This window comes from Pleurodeles waltl, chromosome 6 (genome assembly GCF_031143425.1).
Source record: "Pleurodeles waltl isolate 20211129_DDA chromosome 6, aPleWal1.hap1.20221129, whole genome shotgun sequence".
Classification (NCBI taxonomy): domain Eukaryota; kingdom Metazoa; phylum Chordata; class Amphibia; order Caudata; family Salamandridae; genus Pleurodeles; species Pleurodeles waltl.
Window position 1 is genome coordinate 281,101,258 of NC_090445.1, and position 20,297 is coordinate 281,121,554.

General features: G+C 43.6%; 1 protein-coding gene across 2 annotated transcripts in view; it reads right to left on the bottom strand.

Annotated features, from left to right (window-relative positions):
* LOC138299630 (protein HEG homolog 1-like) overlaps window positions 1-20,297 on the bottom strand; it is a 412,852-nt gene that overhangs the window by 302,277 nt on the left and 90,278 nt on the right. Inside the window, exons 2-3 of one of the 2 annotated variants that reach the window (XM_069238061.1) lie at window positions 11,241-12,389; window positions 9,738-9,818 (exon numbers count right to left, since the gene is read on the bottom strand). The exons of the other annotated variant lie outside the window; for it this stretch is intronic. Coding sequence (XP_069094162.1) covers window positions 9,738-9,818; window positions 11,241-12,389 — 1,230 coding nt within the window. The remainder of the gene's footprint in view (window positions 1-9,737; window positions 9,819-11,240; window positions 12,390-20,297) is intronic. 2 annotated transcript variants of the gene reach the window in all.

A 20,297-nucleotide genomic window follows, 5' to 3' on the forward strand; every position in this document is an offset into this window, starting at 1 on the left:
AATTAGAAGCTTTGATTCAGCAAGGCAGGCCTGCTGGCACCTGAGCACAATGGGATTATGAACAGTGATTGTTTCCAAGAAATCTTCCTGGAGGAGTTTCATTTAAGTGCAATGAAAACTGACACTAAGCTGCATCCAAAAATATGTGCTCTTGAACTAATACAGCAAGCTCACTTAAAGAGGTATTATGTAATTCCTGGCTCTGGAAACAGGAAAACCTGCCCTCGCTAACCCAGTGGCTCAACAGGCAACATTTCCACTCGTACAAATTACAAGTGAAAAATGTGACACAATTTCGCTCACTCTTAGACTTGTGTGCATGTCGGAAGGCCTACTCTGTCTCACTGAATTCACCGCATTTAGGGCCAGATGTAGCAAAATTGCAAATTGCGACTTGCAATTTGCGAGTCCTTCCGACTCGCAAATTGCAAGTCGCAATTTGCAATGCAGAACGGTGTCTCGGCCACCGTCTGCGACTCGCTATGGGGTCGCAATGACCCACCTCATTAATATTCATGAGGTGGGTCGCAAATTGCGGCCCCATAGCGAGTCTAGGCACTCGCAAACATGGAGGCCTGCTGTAGTCATCAGACCTCCATGTTCGTGACTGCTTGTAAATAAAGCAGTTTTTTTTTTTTAAGTGTAGCCCGTTTTCCTTAAAGGAAAACGAGCTGCACTTACAAAAAAAAACGAAACCTTTAGTTTCGGTATTTTTTCAGGGCAGGCAGTGGTCCCTTGGACCACTTCCTGCCCTGAAAAAATTGTTTTGGGTCCATTCACAAACTGGAAGGGGTCCCATGGGGACCCCTTCCAATTTGCGAGTGGGTTACCATCCACTTAAAGTGGATGGTAACTGCGACACCATTTGCGACCGCATATGCGGTCGCAAATGGTATTGCATACCACTCCGAATCGCAAATAGGAAGGGAACACCCCTTCCTATTTGCGATTCTGAAATGCATATTGCGAGTCGGTCCCGACTCGCAATATGCATTTCTGCATGGCAAAGAGGCATTTGCGCCTCGCAAACGGCGATTTTCGCAGTTTGCGACACGCAAATCCTTTGCTACATCTGGCCCTTAGTGAGCTGTCCATATCTAGGTCGCACTTTTGGTACACTGTATCCAGTTTTGGAGTCAACCTGTGGTTATAGAGTGCATTTCTAAGAGCAAACTCTGAGCCTTATAGTTCAGTCCTATGTCCAGTGCACACGTCCACCTCTAGCAAGTTATGCCCAATTCTAGCAATACAAGAAACATAAAAAGAGGTTGTTTTTATCATTCTACAGTACACACGCCACAGACAGACTCATCTGCAGTACTATCTCCAGGTATGAAGCCTGCTATGGAGTACTGCCCCTGTTCGGGGGGGCATCTTCTGAAATACTGCGTCCAGTATTGGATGGCATTTGGCATAGTGTGTTTGGATATGGAGGTCACCTCTCACACACACTGCTCAGGACTGACATCTCATTTTGTGTGCTGTGTCCAGTTTGTGAGGCCTCATCAAGAGTGTTGTGTCATGTGCCTAGAGCCCCACCTGGAAGGCTGAGCCAAATTCTCTGTGCCCCACAGGGCGTCCTGCTACTACTTATAAAGCACCTCGACACCCTACGGGTGATAAGCCGTGCTATAGAAGTATTTACTGATTGATTGAAACATCAGGCCTATTTTTCTCATATCTGGAGGCTTTGTCTGGAGTGCTGTGTCCCGTTCTAGAGGTCGGAGGTGACTTTGGAAGCTACATCTGGATGTGGGGGGTTCACTTTTGCATCCAGTCTTGGATGCCTCATCTACTTATCACATCCCATTCTTGATAGCGGGTTTGGAGAGCTGTATTGAGTTCTGGTAGAAATCTTCATCATATTAACAATTCTGTATTCCACCTCCGCCCGTATGTGTCCATTTGTGAGAACCACCTGTTTATTTCTAGGGGCTACATCTGGAGTATTGGATTGATCCCTGTGCATCACGCTTGAAGTGTTGTGGGAATGAGTTTTAATGCCTTTTGACAGAACAGTTTGTTAGTGCATGCAGTTCAGAGGATGGGTATGTGGCTGAATGAATGGGTGAACGGGTGGCTAGAGGGATATGGGTGGATGTATGTGTCCACCACTGAATAGATGGATAGGTGATAATCAGTGGGTGAAAAATCAGGGTAAGTGAGTTGATGAGCAGGTGAATGGGCAGACAGATGGATAAGTGGATATGTAAGGAAATTAATGGGTGAGTTACTGGATGTGTTTCATTGTTGTACACATGGATAGGAGATCAGGAGGCGAACTAAGATGGAATCGTTTGTGGTGATGAATGGAAGAGTAAGCAGTCATGCATGAATTGGTGGGTGGATGGATGAGTTGATGGATGAGTGAAATGATGCATATATATGAATGGATAGGCAAGAGGTTATGTGATTGAGTGCAGGAATGGTGGGATGAGTTAGTGGACGGGTGTACACAGACATAACTGAATGAGCAGTGCCAAAAAACCAGGCCGGTGGCGAATGGATGCTACTTAAATGCCGTCAGTCAGTCGTTATTTAAAAGCTGATACAAAAAGCTATGCAGAAAACGTGTATCAAAAAAATTAAAACGAACATTCAAGAAATAGCACCCTGGAGAGTCTACAAAACAAGAACAGACATGGAGTACAGCGCACACAAAGAAACCGTATCATTCCTCCATTCGCTGACTCGACCATCAAAGAAGTCAACATGACGAGCATATCTCGGACACCTACTTGGTTAATGTAACCCAAGAGGAATCTGAGACTACAAGAAACAAGAAACCCTGCTGAGGAGTGGTGTTATTCCTTCTTTTCTGCTCTTTTGGATTTTTGGTACACCAGATGTTTGTCCTCACCTGAGCACACCAGGGAGCAGATACTGTTGTCATAAATCTCCCTTCAGAGTTTCCAGTTGGACAAATGTCAGTGAGCATTTTATTGTCATTTATTTCTGCACTGACAACTGGAACATGAAGGTGGTTAATCAATTCTCAAGGAAGAAAGGGCATTGAGCCCAGCCTATCCACCTATAAACACATCGGTTGAATGCAGGAAGTTAATATGCACTCTAGCACTAGTGAGTCCGCAGAAAACTAGTGGGCTCAGTGGTCTGAGTTCCGCACTTTTTGTGCCAGGTTTCGGATTCCAAGTTCAGATATATTTGTCCTCGTACCCAGGATATTTCCCATACAATTCCCCCTATTCCCTGGAGAAATCGGAATAAAGAAAATAGGTCGGAGGGGTATTTTCCATTGTGTCCTTCAAACAACGTAAGGGGTGCACAAACTGTTTAGGGTAAAACAGGAAGCAAGCAGTAATGGTATTTCCCTGGGTGGTATTTGCACCCAGAAAATTAGCAGGACAATACTCATCTTATGGGAAGGTAGATAACATAATTACATTTTAGTATTTCGAAATTGAATGGAGTAACCATCTAAGGCCCTCATTATGAGATTATTGGAATTTAGTGTGGGGAATTGGGAAGTACTGTGGGGGGTGGGGGAGATGCAGAATCTATGATTCCCACTAGTATCTCTGTCCCAAATTCCAGAAAACAAGTCCCATATAAAGGCACTTAGGGGGTGATTCCAAGCTTGGCGGGTGGCGGGCACCGCCCGCCAAGCGGGAACCGCCAGAAGACCGTACCGCGATCAAAAGACCGCGGCGGTCATTCTGGGTTTCCCACTGGGCTGGCGGGCGACCGCCAAAAGGCCGCCCGCCAGCCCAGCGGGAAACACCCTTCCACGAGGAAGCCTGCTCCGAATGGAGCCGGCGGAGTGGAAGGGGTGCGACGGGTGCAGTAGCACCCGTCGCGAATTTCAGTGTCTGCTAATCAGACACTGAAATTCTAAGTGGGGCCCTCTTATGGGGGCCCCTGCAGTGCCCATGCCATTGGCATGGGCACTGCAGGGGCCCCCAGGGGCCCCACGACACCCCATACCGCCATCCTGTTCCTGGCGGTTTGGATGGCGGTATGGGGGTCGGAATCCATGGAGGATTCCCCTGGGCAGCGGAAAGCCGGCGGTACACCGCCGACTTTCCGCTTCTGGCCGCGGCTGTACCGCCGCGGTCAGAATGCCCAAAGGAGCACCGCCAGCCTGTTGGCGGTGCTCCCGCGGACCACGGCCCTGGCGGTTTTTACCGCCAGGGTCAGAATGACCGCCTTAGTATTTATGGGGTCTTGCAGTTATTCCCTATTGCGGAAAAAATAACACTGATATTTTCCAGCGGCTCAGAGCTGGTTGAAAGTCTTAAAGGGAGGGCATTTTCCGCTCCCCCCATAATGCTGCAGCAGACAGGCTTGGGCCGCTGCCCTCAGCCCCTACCACTGAAAACATGCCACGATGTAGTCTACCCCACAACAGCAGAGATAATAGGTCTGATCCCAGAATTATTAGGTCAAGAGACACTTGTGATTGCAGTTGGCACAATTTCACTAGGAGTAATCGGTCCAGATTAAATTGCACCACTCGTCCATGACCATAAATCAAGCAGCAGAGAGGATGTGCGAGAGTTTCAGATACATATGCCTGCTAGTTAACAATGGGGCGGAGCTAGAGGTAGGTATGCGCACCCTACGCGTTTTGTGTATCAAAAACAAGAACTTCAGTTGATTAATTATCAATAAAGCAGGTGGAGGTGGACATAAACATTAATCTAGACCCATTTATAGCAAAAAACAATCTTAGTTTACTGAATTTATTTAAAAAAAAGTATGCTTGAAGAGTGCTGTTGCAGGCATCATATAGGCGGAACAGTTTCATTGGCTGTGCAATTACGGCTGATGGCCTGCTACGAGTTTTGGGTGCATAATTTCTGTGCAAGACTGTAAAGCAGCCCATGATGGTCTTGTACAGGAAACCATCAACACATCCCTGATCTGCAGTGTGAAGGAGAATTGCCACCGTCATTGGAAGCATAAGGGGGAAGAGAAGCCTCCAGAGAAATTACTTCCAGATTTAGCACTACCTCCAGATAGCTAATAATTGTCCATGATTACCCAGTTCTTTATCAGGCCCTAACACATTATCATTGACTAGCTGACATCTGAAGATCGGTTATTCCAATGGGGCAATACTAGATGGAAACTAGAGGTGGCATAGGATGCATGAAGGTCAAACGTCGAGCTGGATAGCAAGATCAAAGAGCACAACATGCATTGGCAATGCCACAATTATCGGGATAGCTGTTGTGTCAAACCAGACCATAAAATTCAAGTGAGGGAAGCAAGTTCTAGGTGGCAGGCAAACCATGAATAGATGCAAGACGAATGCACTCAAAAATGCAAATTATCCTCTGAGAGTTAGGAGGCCAATGAGGATGACAGTGTTGCATGGACCGTGAGGAAGGTTAGAAATTCACTGAAGCAGAATGTAACAATAACCAGCATGTCAAGAATAAGGGAACGAGTGAGGCAGAAATGAAAAATGGAAACTCGAAGTAGAAATATGTATGCTATTGAATTTACTATACGAAAATAAAAAAGTAAACTCAATGGGCAAATCAATGACAATAGATTATAACACACAATTATACGTTGCAGGCAAAGGCAAATGTACATATATAAAAAAATGTTTATCTTTTTCAAAACAAAATAAAAACAGATTATCATAGTCTGGGTGAACGCCCATCACATATAATGCCAGGGACTACCCTCTCCACTTGACACACATTAATATGTTAGAAAATATTAAGTTGAGTTTCTGAAAAGCATCCATTTTGTATTTGCATTTTTTTAGCTGTGATAAATAAACTCTTCTGATACATGTTATTCATAATTCTTAGTATTTTCGATAACTTAAGGTATGTCATATTTCTACAGATTTATACTTTCATACTATCCTATCATTCAATGCTGATCTTTTGTTTCATCCACAGCACTTCTCCCTTTCACTCCTTAATACTAGATTTCCATTTTAGTTTTTAATAAACAATTAAAGAAACAAAATTTACCAAAGTAAACGCCACACGTGCTTGAGAAATCTGTTGCATATAGGCATCACCGCAGCTGCACTTTCCAGTCCCTCTTTCTTCCTTATTTACCTATTCTACGTAGCATGCTAGGACATGATTACATAGAATACATCGGCGTCTGGAAATTTTACACAAGTCAAATTTTGTACCTCCATTTGCACTAACTCACTGTTGCAACTCAGAGTTGTTGACAGATGGACCAACCAACTAGTGATAAATTTCATTTTTGGCACTTAGCAGTCTGCCAAAACATCATTTTGCATCCATAAGTTATCACAAATAATAGTGCAAACATTAGCACAACATATGTATTCTGTCTTCCGGCGCTCCTACTTTCATGGAAATCCACCAAGGCTCTAGTCTTTGTCATTCCTTCTTTCTCTTTAACACACCCTCTCTCGGAGGCAGGATGCTCTCATTCAGTTTCTCCTACAACATCCTTTTTCTAAGACCCAATACCCATCTCCTTCCTCTGTCTCATGGATTTATTTTGGGCTTACATTATTGACTGCTGCTGTGGTATTTGACATTGTGTGGGGGTACCCAGATTATTGCTCATCCCTGTATCTCTTCTTCCATTGTATCCCAAATCACTCCATATTCTGTAATTTAACTGCTGACTTAATTCACCCTACTCTCTTGGCATACAGCCTTGGGGCTCATTTCAATAGCAAATTAATGCAGAAGGTGTTCACCTCTGAAGTTGCCACTGCTGCTAATTACACAATTCTCAACATTCACAAAATCTTCCCATTGCTCACCTTCTACTACGCTTAGAATCTGCCTTGATGAAGACAACCTAAAAGCGATCTCATCTTGCTCCCCCTACACCACCTTCCACTTAAAATACTATTCAGTTTTTGGCACAATGCTTGATTCAACCTTTCTTGTTACAGCTTCGTTTGACTCCAAAAGACATCAACTATTCTGTCTCACAGATTATCGCATAATCCCATACAAGCCTCTCATTTACAGGTAGGCACCCTTGCTCTCTACCTCTAACCCACCTACATTAAGCAGACAGCCTTCAACAAATTACCTGAATCTTACAAATCCAGTACAGCCTAACAACTTTTATATTTATTTTTCAATAAAGAGTTTTGTAATATTCTGCATGCAGCCAGTGAAGGCAGAGAAGGGAGATCGACAATGCAGGTGAAGAACGCATCCAGTCAGGTCAGGTAGGTCTCTGTAACATACGTTATTGTTCAGCTCGCATGGCCTATAGTGGCTGATGTAATTAAAACATGTTTCCGGCCTGACAACTCACCATTGATGACATGAAAGAGACAGGGATCATAATGACATAGGACATCCCCCTTGACCCTGTTTTATCCAAAGTTTTTTTTTTTCTGGACCCATGTATGTAATTTGTAAAATCTCACTTCCTTTACCTCCACTACAAGCCCGGCTGCAGCAGGGCTGTCCTGATATCATCAGAACACTAGGCTGGTACTGGGAGATGAAAATATTTTTATCATGGTGTCAGGTAACTGTAGAAGTGGGGGTTGCCTCATTCAGTAACATAATAACCTATTAGACAATCCTGAAGGATAACTTTTTAACATCCACAAACCAGAAACATGTCTCAGTGACAAAAACTGTCATACTCTAGTCTGGTCAGCCTTCTACTGGTGTTGTTCAATATGACCAGTCCGAATTTGGCTCTAAATTAAACATTTTTCAGAAATGAATGTGATTCTCCTAGCTAATAATTATTTTGGCTACATCTGAACACATACATCTGAAGATAGACTTACAATGTCTGCTTAACTTTTTCAAATATGGGAGATTGATGTTTTAGGGCCTGATTTCTTGGAGGGTTGAAGTGGAAACTCTATAAAAAAAATCAGAAGATGCTTGGTCCTTGCCTCCAGCACATTAGCTGCTCAATTTCCAGATCTGTATATGGGAAACATCCAGCCAGAGGAGACACCTCAATCCCTACGCCCCCTCTGGGTCCACATAGAGTGTAATGCTAACTCGACCAAACCCTATGGCAGCTATCCCCCTCCCCGATATACAGTAGAAAATTCACCATGTTTGCAGAGTGAGAACTGTGAAAGACTGGGATTAGAATGGTGGTGGACTTGTATGAAAAGGTGAATATTGTACTGTTATTCTTACACTGATGCTGGGATACATTCCCCTGCATGTATTTAGGGAGACAATGTGGGCACTGGAAATGTACAGCTAGTTTAGCGGGAAATTTAGTCTGTCCATATAAGGTGGTAGAACTGCCACATGACTGGCTTCTTCCATCGCACTGATATCCACTTAAGAGATGAACTCAAACCACAGAGGTATTTCCACAGTTATTATGGCATAACAATTAAATCAGCCACACAGGCGGAGAGAAATTCTGCTAACCAAATTCTTGCTCTATCCTACAATATAATTCCCAGTCAAACAGCTATGCTGATAGATGTGTTGCAGGTTCTGCCAGCTCAAAGGTTCTCTTTGATACCAAACATGAAGAAAGGATGAAGCTGTTAAACTTTAGCTACTTCTATCAGGAAACTGTTGTAATGCATGGTGTTCAAGATATTTTCCACTATTAATGATCTAAGGGCTTGATTTAGAGTAAGGCGGGCAGGTTATTACGTCATAAACCGTTACGGATACCCCGTCTGCCTTATTACGATTCCCTTGGAATATAATGGGATCGTAATATGGCGGACAGCATATCCACCATGTTTGTGACAGAGAAACCCCATCTGCAAAACTCTAAATCAGGCCCTTAGTGTCTCCAAAGTTCTGTGGGTGCCTATCCGTTGGTTTCATAGAACATCAGAAATGCATTTGTTCTTTTGGAAGGAGGTTTTATTCTGTGGGTGGACTGAAGGGAGAGATAATCTCTTGGATACAGCTCTTTCCTGTTAATGCTTTTTCTGCCAATTTTCTTTTTACCTTTTATTAGAAGACCTCTGGGAAAGCAAGTAAAAAAACACAGTTGCGTTATATAGAAAGGTGTTGTGCCAAATTCAAGACTGCATGGCAAAAACCGACTAATGACTTGAAAGAATTTTAATTTTAGCACTCGTAAACAGTGACCTCTCAGCAAGTTCAAGACAATGAAGTAAAACACAGAAAGAGTCCTTTAAAGAAATCCATGCAAAGCTGTCCAGCCAGTGCACTTTAATTATTTTCCTGCCCAAGTTTTGTAACCAATTGATGTCCTTATGTGGAGTCAGTGAGGCCTGACTCTGCAATAGACAGCAGGAAACAGCTGGCCAGTTGGTTTGACCTGCTAAAAAAGTAGCACCTGCAAGTTTTTTTGCCTAGAGAAGTCCAAAGGAGTATATAACTCCACAGGGACTGCTGACCTGAGCAAGATTTCCATGCAACTGAAAACGCTGGAAGTCTGGACGTACTGGAATCAGTTTAGAGGGGAACACTGGTGTGCTGTGGACTGAATGGAGATGATTGTGCCATGATACAAGTCCTGAATTCCTGGTTCCATGAGGGGTGGGAAGTGACAAAGACCCTGAAACAGAAAAAGTGAACACTGGGAAGATTTCATAGTTAACTAATGTTCTTGGAAAACTATGCAGAACTGATTCTAGTGAAGGGACACTCCTCTGGTTAAATCCCTTCAGAGGATTGCCACAGTTAGCAAGAAGCCACATTTTCTAACAGTCAACTTAATGCACTAAGGTAGCTAATTTTACCTGAGTATAATCCACAGATAAAACTCAGAGGCAAACATTACAGTAATTACATAGGTATTAAAAATAAAGACTAACATGAACTGATTACCTGTAACACAGCTGTAAATGGAAATCCCTGGAACACAGTAGCTGAAAGGAGGACATTGTACATTCCTGCAGTAATTCGAACCTGTGACCGAAAAAAAATGTATTTAATCATAAAACACAAGTTTGAACATTCTACAAATACCTTCTTCTTCTCAGATGGATGTAGTATTTTGCGACATCCATTGGAGTATTTGTTATACATTTAGGGGTTTTGTAAAATGTACCATCCAGGTAACATCAGAGTGCTTGATTGTCCCATTGACAAGAGAGGGTAAAGTTGTTGGGTGGTTAAAATTCAGACTGAAGCAGTGGGTGAAAGATGTTCAGCACTATCTGATGTTTCCCTGACACCACCACTTTCAGCCGCTATTGACATGGCACAAAGCACCAGGAAGTGAAGCATGATATATAGACTGACTAACTACCTCAGCATTGGAAGAGAACTGCAAACAAAAGACCAGGAGAGAGGAAAGGAGCGAATAAGTGACATAGAATGAGGTATGAGCATTGTGAATACAATTATCAGTCTAATATTCTTATAGTTTGAAAGCAGAGCCATCATATGGGCAGCTATCAAGAGTGAAAAAGATGTGGCTGTGGGGGGACCATGGATGTAGGGACCAACAGAACCTCAATCAGCAACTTCTTTTACTACGAAACCAAGGGTTAGCCAAGCCCTCAAGTTGCCCAGCTCCATGTGTGAATAGCTCATCCAGTCCAAGTTTTGTTCGATGGATGGTGGGATTGGTAGCCTTATTTCATACCTAATGTGTGTGTCTTTCTGGCTTTCAGCTGGAAATGCAATGAGGTAAAACATGTTTAAGTCAGGGCAGCGCAGGTTTGAGTCTGGGCAGCAGAGATCTGAGGTTTTAGTCTGAGCAGATGCAATAAGGCACATATAAAATGTATATGGTTTTCAACTTCTAAATGACTGCAGCTCATTCTACAGCTGTGATCTATTACAACCACTCCCTTTGAAAATGAAAACATATTTGGTGCCAAGAGGAAGTAGACATTTGGTGGTTGAAGAGCCATCCATGCACTTCATCCATAAAACCCATTGTGAAGCTGTCAATGCAGACTTCTGTCAGAATACTGTCTGACATAGATACTGGCCCCTAAATATCTCTTAAAATATTTCCCCATTCGACTTAATAACAGAAAATCTACACCACATGGGAAGGCATTTTTGGAAATAAGCAGAACACCACATTTCTAGACAATGCATGAGTTTACAATATTTTGAGATGCAACCCTTCAAAGTAACCGTGGAGAAGACATTATCACATACAAAAACACACAATGTGAACATAAGCTTTTTTTCACAAATGGCTCCTGGTAATAATTCCATAACAACTGTCCTATGTGCGAGGTTCTTAAGTGTGATATTCATTGAAATACACAGCAATTACTTTAGATCACTCATCTGTAAAGTACATTGATATTCTGTTTGGCATCTTCAACAGTAAACCTAAACTGAAAACTAAATCAATACATTTCTTACCTGTGGCATTTGTTGTTTCTGGAACACCAGCTGCTGAAGTGCTGACCTTTGAGCTAGTGGTGTAGTCAACAGTTGAGGTGGCTAACGTTGGGTGTAGTGATACATATTTCGTAGTGGACCAGCTTGTTTCCTCTATTGTCTCCTTTTTATTTAACGTAGATAATATACCAGTTTCTACATCGAATGTGCTGGTTGATACAGACACTGATGAACTAGTTAGTACACCACCAGATGTGCTATTCTGGCCTGTTGCAGATGGTAAGGTTGCGTTTGTTAACATAGTGTGCTGTACTGTGCTATTTGCTTTGGTTTCGGTGCTATCTGTTTGCATTGTAACAGTCTGAAAAGATGATGACATTAGGGGATTGTGGGTGAAAGTGGTTTTGAAGCCTGTAGTTAAAGTAAAAGTTTTTGTTGTACTTTTTGGTAGGTCTGTGGTATTTTCATTGAGTGTAATAGATGACACCTGCGTCGTTCCCTTTGTGACTGCTATCGATGATGTATGTTCTGTGGTATTTACAGATGACAAGGAAGAATAAAATGCAGGCGAACTGTGAGTGGTTGGGTTTATTGATACTGCAGATGGCTCTATCCCGGATGTACGATTGCTTGGAAGAGGTGTGGTGGTGGCTGTATATTCCATTGTTGATTCGGTTTGGGATGAATGATTGGTTGTAAGGGGTTTGGTGGTGGGTCTATTAACCGTATTTGATGTATGCTCTGTTGTTGATTGTGTGCTTTCTGGGAGACTGTTGTTTTGGAGAATAGTGATGGAATGTTCTGACATATCAGATTGTTGTGTTGTTGGCTGTGTGGTCTCTGAATTATTGTTGTTTACGGCTGTGGTACTGTTGAGTCGCCCCAGCATGTCTGTTGTATGCTCTACTGCTCTTGTTGGTTCTATCCTAACTGTATGAGTATAGTTTGAAGTAACTTCTGTGGTACTTAATGTATCTTTGTTCTGTGTTTTGCCAGGTGTCAATGGTGCTGTAACTCCCAGAGTTTCATTCATATGTTTTTGACTTGTTGATTCCAAGGTAGTAGAAGTCATAACATTTTCTGATGGTCTTCCAGTAGAAAAAGATGAAGTGCTTTCGCTGCTGTGAGACATTGGCGTTGTATTCACAGGAGGCACAAATGTTGATGTATCTATAAAAGAGGGATGTGAAGAAAAGGAAGTGAAAATGGTAGAATAATCAAAATACAAATAAAAAAAACCAAAACTGTCAACAATTTTGCAAATACTATTTAGAACACTAGTCTTCAAAGAAACGCACAGGAAACTAACCTGAAATGATTTAGTATTATGTGTTTTAACTATCGAAATAAAGAAAACTGAAAGCAGCCAACTAAATCTAAAGCATAAATTAACTACAGTTGAGTGCATACTCATTCTACCGTGTGCATGCAGGAATTCCACAGTCAGCATTGTAAAGTTGGATTGCAATGAGAAAATCTATTGGTGGATGCTCCATTAACATCCACAGAAACACCTCAATAGGCATGGGATACATTTGCACCATAAGGATCTGAATCAGAGGTCATTTATACATGCACTGGTAATACTGAACAGGGCGTGGTTTAAAAGCACATTTAGGGCATGCTCTTGCGCTACGAAATTAGTAATTCTCTTTTAGCTAGGGTTGCAATGGCATACTCCACGCTGTAACTACCCCGAGTTTAAAACGCCTAAGTATTACATTTGGGGAACGTTAATTTGATGAGTACCTACCCTCCTAAACTGAAACCTAATAAGGTCAGCTCATAAACTCGTTCGTGTGCGATTTAGTTATTTAGGGTTTATCTCTAATACACTAGTTGGTGCCCCAGATGAAGGTAATAGAGCCTAGAATAAAATGTGCTAAATTACTACAGTACGCATTTTCTTTCCACATATTATTGAATACACTTGCTAAACTGGCATTAGGAAAAACATTAAGGCCACTAGCAAAAAGAAAAAGGCAACACGTAAAAAACCAAACCAATCTCATAGAACTGGCGTACTTGCAACGAAAGATTCACGAACTAACCTATAAGTCAGATACTGTACGTGGCCCACTCATAGGTATGAGACAATGAAGCTGATGTCCCAAAGGTCAACTCTAGGAACACCATAATGCCCCAGACCCCGGAAGCATGCATGAATCACTTATTCATTTTGTTTAGAGTCATTCAACTAGCACCCGATACCTAAACTGCCCTCGCCTGATGTGAAAACTAGCAGGTCTGACTTCATTCTATGAATGGAAATACTACGTGATTGGTGAGTTTAAGAGTATAGCAGTGTATGATGTGTTTTCGACTCGCTCTGCTCTCGCTTTTCGCATTACTGGTAACTAATTAGTTGGGAGGATAAATTGTGTGATTATGTAACTTTCTGTCTTGTTTTTGGATTTGGTGTACATATTTAGTCAATAGAAATATGCTAATGAGCTCTGAAAGAAGTTGGGGCCACATGTACAAAGCAGTTTTCTGGTTGCAAACGCTTCCATTTGGCGTTTGTGACAGAAAAACTGCTTTTAGCAATGTCCTAAATCCATTTCTGGAATCCTTAAACTTTTTTTAACCAAATCCTAAAATAGGTTTAGAATGGCTAAGGAATCATCCAGTTGTGACAGAAAAACTGCTTTTAGCAGTATACTTATTCCATTTCAAGAACGTTAAACTTTTTTTACTGAATTCTAAAATATGTTTAGAAATGGATCATTAATCACTATTAGGAAAGGGCATGTTCAGTGGCGTAACAAAAAGCGCCGCGGCCCCTGCCCCCGGTGCGGAGAGTTCCCTGAGCTCCAGAGGGACCCCTCGGCACATCACCTGCTCTGAGTGAGTCCAGAGGGGGGCCCCCTCCATGTTTTTTGCAGGGGGGAGGCCCCCTCCAGTTTTGTTACGCCACTGGGCGTGTTTTAGGTGGGCCTTCCAAATAATGATTCCTATCCATAGATATCAATGGTTTAAGACCAAAATAGGTGGTAACCCATTCACTTAAGTTAATTGCCATCTTTTGACAACAGCGCCCATGAGCAAAAAAAATAATTTAAAAAAATGAGTGGAAACTGAGAAAATACGACTTAAAAAAATGAATTAAAGTTAGCTTTAAAAAAATAACACTTTGTAATTTTCTTTGTCCTGTTGGGCACGTTTTTTGCCAGTCACAAGCCTTCTGTTTGTGGGGCACTGGAAGTTGGAAAAAAATAGTTTCTCAAACACGTCAGGGCAGCGGAAGGGTACTAATTAAGTTGAACTCAATTAGTGCTTGATCCCTGCTCCACACAGAGGAACGGAAATGATGCCAGACATGCCTTGACAAATTACGTGGCTGTAAAGAAGAGTGCCACGCAAACCAACAAATGGTGAGCAACAGGTGGGCTCCAAGCCCTTTACTGAACACAACAGCGTCTCCCAAACGAGAAATGTGCAAGGGCATGCACTTGCAGGCTCGACCCTAAAAAGGGAAAGAGTTCCCTGGGGACACATGCCCCTTAATAAATGATGAAAATGTTTGTTTGGGGCAGGCAGTGGTGCACAAGCCTGCTGCAAACTTTAAAGAAAACAAAAAAAAAAAACAATAATGACAGAACTTTTTATTTTCAGAGCAGCCCAGTTTCCATTAAGGAAAACAGGCTGTAATTAACTAAAATGTAAACATTACTGAAATGCGATCACAGACATGTTGGCCTGCTTACTCCACCAGGCCACCATTGTTGTATTGGCATTCAAATGTAGTGAGTGGCAGTTTACAACATAACTCATTAAAATTCATGCGGTAGCTCGGATTCTGATTTTTAAGAACCAACCTAATTACTTGTCACAGTTTGCAACCAGTATTTTGTGACCAGATAGTCATACATCTGGCCCGCTTAAATTAAAAGCTGTATTTGACAGACTCTTAGTCAACCCATGTGTACCATCAACAAGGAAAACAGCAAGAAAGCCTCCTGGTTCAACAACGACCTCAAGAACTCCAAGAAGAACTGCCGCACCCTCGAAAAAGCCTGGCAAAAAAACCCGACTACAGACAACATGACCGCCCTCAAGTACGCCTCCCGCAAACACCACCAGCTGATCCACACCACCAAGAAGACAGCATTCAAAGAACGACTAGACAACAACGCACACAACAGCAAGGAACTCTTCAGCATCGTCAAAGAGCTCTCCAACCCCAGCGCCGGAAACAACGACATCAAGACCTCTGCGACTCACTCGCCTCGTTCTTTCACCGCAAGATCGCCGACATACACAACAGCTTCGGCGCACAGACCACGCACCCAACCACCAAACCGACGCCCCCCAACACCACCCTCCGCGCCTGGACCCCGGTCAGCACCGAAGACACCATCCATACGATGAACACCATCCATTCCGGATCACCAACCGACCCATGCCCCCACCACGTCTTCAACAAGGCCGACTCCGTCATCGCACCCCATCTCCGGGACATCATCAATTGCTCCTTCAACACCGCCACCTACCCGGAGAGCTGGAAGCATGCCGAACTCAGCGCCCTCCTGAAGAAACCATCAGCAGACCCCACCGACCTCAAGAACTACCGCCCCATCTCGCTCCTCCCGTTTCCTGCCAAAGTCATCGAGAAGACCGTCAACAGACAGCTTGCCGCCTTCCTCGAGACTAATGGATCCCTCGACCACTCACAGTCCGGCTTCCGAGCCAACCACAGCACCGATACCGCCCTCATCGCAGCCACTGACGACATCTGAGCCCTGCTCGACAACGGGGAAACAGCGGCCCTCATCCTCCTGGACCTCTCCGCAGCGTTCGACACTGTCTGCCACCGCACCCTAGTGCAGCGCCTCAGCAACATCGGAATTCAAGAGAAGGCACTAGAGTGGATCATCTCGTTCCTCGCCGGAAGAACCCAGAGAGTCCGCCTCCCCCCGTTCAGATCCGAGGCCACCGAAGTTATCTGCGGCGTACCACAAGGATCATCACTCAGCCCCACCCTCTTCAACGTCTACATGAGCCCCCTCGCAGCCATCGCACGCCATCACAACCTCAACATCATCTCCTACGCCGACGACACGCAGCTGATCCTCTCCCTCACCAACGACCCAGCCACCGCCAGAACCAACCTGCACGAAGGGATGAAAGACGTAGCCGAGTGGATGATGAACAGCCGCCTGAAACTGAACTCAGACAAGAAGGAAGTCCTCATCCTTGGATCATCACCCTCCACCTGGGACGACTCCTGGTGGCCCCCTGCCCTGGGCAGCGCACCCAAACCAACGGACCACGCACGCAACCTGGGCTTCATCCTGGACTCCTCCCTCTCGATGACCAGACAAGTCAACGCCGTCTCATCATCATGCTTCAACATCCTATGCATGCTCCGAAAGATCTTCCGATGGATCCCCACCGAAACCAGGAAGACGGTTACCCAGGCACTCGTCACCAGCCGACTGGACTACGGTAACACCCTCTACACCGGAACCACGGCCAAACTACAGAAAAGACTCCAACGCATCCAGAACGCCTCCGCACGCCTCATCCTTGACATCCCCCGACACAGCCACATCTCCGGACACCTGAGAGACTTGCACTGGCTCCCCGTCAGCAAGAGAATCACGTTCCGCCTCCTCACCCACGCACACAAGGCCCTCCACGACCTGGGCCCCAGGTACCTCAACAACCGCCTGACCTTCTACACTCCCACCCGCCAGCTACGTTCGACCAGCCACGCCCTCGCCACCGTACCACGCATTAGAAAAGCCACCATGGGAGGAAGATCCTTCTCCTACCTGGCAGCCAAGACTTGGAACTCCCTCCCCATCCACCTCCGTCTGACCCAAGACCACCTCTCCTTCAGGAAGCAACTCAAGACCTGGCTGTTCGAGCAGTAGCGGTCCCCCCTCCCCCAGCGCCTTGAGACCCTCCGCGTGAGTAGCGCGCTATACAAATTTCTTGATTGATTGATTGATTGATTGAAAAGATAAGGAAATGAAAGCCCTGCTAAAGAAAGATCTGCCTCTTCAGTGTTCCTCCTGAGGTAGAACACAGTCTAAAATTTTAAATGTTTTGAAGCAATTTCTTTTTAAGATATTCATTCTTTATGGAATAACAAATGGGGTGTAGTGTTCCATGTCATAAATGCATAGAAAATGGTAAATGATTAATCTAATGATTTCAGAACAATTTTCAAAATAATACAGAATGTTCATATCTAAAGGACTAAAATTTTACAAGAATAGTGAGGAAAATACCCCAGTATGAACTAAGATTTAATGAAATATAATTTCTATAGAGATAAATAGCAGTTCAAAAAACTAGCTTCTGCACTACACACATATTTATCCATGGAAGACAGCTAGGAGTTTAGCTACACAACCAGACTAATTCACAGAATTTCAGGAGAGTGACATTTTACATTTTACATCTCAATCTGTTATGTTTGTTTTAAAATGCCATTAAGGATTTTTTTTAATGATTCAGTCCAAAATAGGACAACAAAGTCATTTGTAAAATGTCAGTTTGTTCTCAGGGAACTTTATTATCAGCCAATTGAATCCTTCCCTATTGAAGGATGTTATTTGCTATTCTGATAGAACGTAATCAGTGCTGCTAATCAGGGCAAGGAGGAACTGGCTGATGAGGAAACAGTCTCAATAAAGGTGAACCCGAAAGACAATTACAAACAACAGAGAAGAAAATCATATTGTGGGGTTTGAGAGGGAAAACAGATGAGAAGGATGGGGATCTATAAATGTGTGCTGGACTACAAAGGAAGGCAAATATGTAAGATAGGATTTGAGTATATATGCCTAGGGAAAAGTTTAAAATTAAAGAGTTTTTACCAAGTAGGATGGTGGGTAGCATGGCAATTTGATGTAATATGAATTAACATTTGAACTCTGGTAAAACAGCAAAGGTACTACAATTAATAGATGAATTAGATCTGGATGCCTTTAACTTCTAAGAGACACACTGTCAGCGCAAGATGAGTAATGTGTAAATTTATCAACTCTAAGTGACAAAATCAAGTTGTGTGTATATTAGATGGGTGTTCATTTGTGTAACCAAATGTTTGGGACTTAAGGTTATACTATGTTCTAGTGACCAAAGTACAGGCGTACTGGTTTATTATAAGGGGTGTCAGATCTGACTGACTCAGGGTGGTCTCCCCCAAAACTTTGTGCCTGCGTGCCTCCAATTTTGTTGAATTCTTTTTTGTTCGCCTTAGGACTCTGTGCAACTTATCACTGCTAACCAGTGCTAAACTGTCTGTGCTATTTCCCTAAAACATGGTTTGATTGGTATATGCCTGATTTAATGTACTAATACATCTCTAGTAAAGTGCACTATATGTGCCCAGGGCCTGTAAAATAAATGCTACTAGTGCGCAGCACTGTCTGTGCCACCCACTTAAGTAGCACTTTAAAACTTCCTAGGCTTGCCATTGCAGCCTTAATGCAGTGTTACACTGCCATGCCGACTTGGAATTTAAAACCCCTTGCAAAGAGTTAAACTTCTATCTGATTACATAAAAGTCACCCCTAAGGTAGGCCCTAGGTAGCCCAGGGGGTATGGTGCTATGTAATAAAAAGGCAGGACATACACATTTACGTTTTACATGTCCTGGTAGTGAAAGACTTTCAAATTCATTGTTCCCTACTGTGAGGCCTACCCCTTACCTAGGATAACATTGGGGATTCCTTATCAGATTTGAAAAGCTGCAATTCCTGATTGGGAAGGGGTAGAGCTATCATGTTTAGTACGTATTGAGCTGTAATGATAAATACTCTTTAATGGTAAAGCAGGATTTATTGTTACAATTTTGAAAATGCCATTTTAGAAAGTTAGCATTTTCCTGCTCTTAGCCCTGTGTGCCTGTAGCCTGACTCCAATGCACGAATGGGGTGGGTGACAGCTGGGCTTTGTGAATTCATTCTAGACAGTCACACACAAATGAAGTTTAGGTGCGACTGATGGCCCATCCACATCCTGATGGGCCATTCTGTGCAGGATGGAAGGGAGGTGCTGGCCACAGCACCTCCCACTTACAGTTGATTAGGCTGTGTTCTGTCCCCACACAAAGGATTGCTTTGTAGTGAGTCTGGATCCAAGGCAGGAAGGGAGGGCTTCTGTGCACCTTAAAACCCTTCTTTGAAGTCTCCCCCACTTCTAACATACCACTGGATATAAGAAATGGACTCATGACCCTACCAACTCAGTACACTTCTGGACCTGTGGAAACTCTGCCAGGAAGAAGGGCTGCTGTGCTGCTGAAGGACTGACACTCTGCGTGACTGCTGCTCTGGAAGAACTGCTTTCTAGCTGTGCTGGCCTGCTGTTCTCTTTGCCTGGGTGAGAAGGACTGGACAAACATTACTTGAACCCAACACCCAAAGTGACTCCAAGGGCCAGCTAACTGGCTTCCTGATTTCTGAAGTCTTGGAGGGCATAAAAGAATTCTAGCTCACTTGCTACAGCACATGAACTCTGCCAACTGTGGGTCCTGCCCTGCCAAGTGGTGTCAATCCAGTCCTGGCCCCTTGGAAGTGGGTATAAAGTGCTGGTTCAACAAGAATCCTAGCATAGACGCCGCTGTACCCCTTTGAACTGGCGCATCTCCATCGACACTGCTGCAAGGATCGAGGACATTGCATTATAGAAAGTGTGGCGCATCACATCAATTTCTGATGAATCTCTGACTTTCCATGGTTCTGAGCCAACGCATTGCCTCCATCCTAAGGATCAATAACGACACATTGCCTCCTGTGCTCCTCCCACTTCCCTCAACATAAATAAGATACTTTTTCAGCAGACTAAGGCTGGTCGCTGTATCCAACCCACACTTCATTGTGGTCGGTCTGACCTTTCAGATTTGACCCGGTATAGTGCGACCTGATAGCCCTGGCTGGCGCTTTATGCTTTTAACGACTACATTTCAGTTTATTCTTAAAATATTCAGAACTCCGGTTCTACTTATTAGATGTTTGTCGTTCTGGTTGTATTGTTCATTAAATTAAGCTCCATGTTTTTAACCAGATGTGGAATCTTTCTGTGTGGTGTTTTCACTGGTTTACAGTTTGAAGTGTTGCA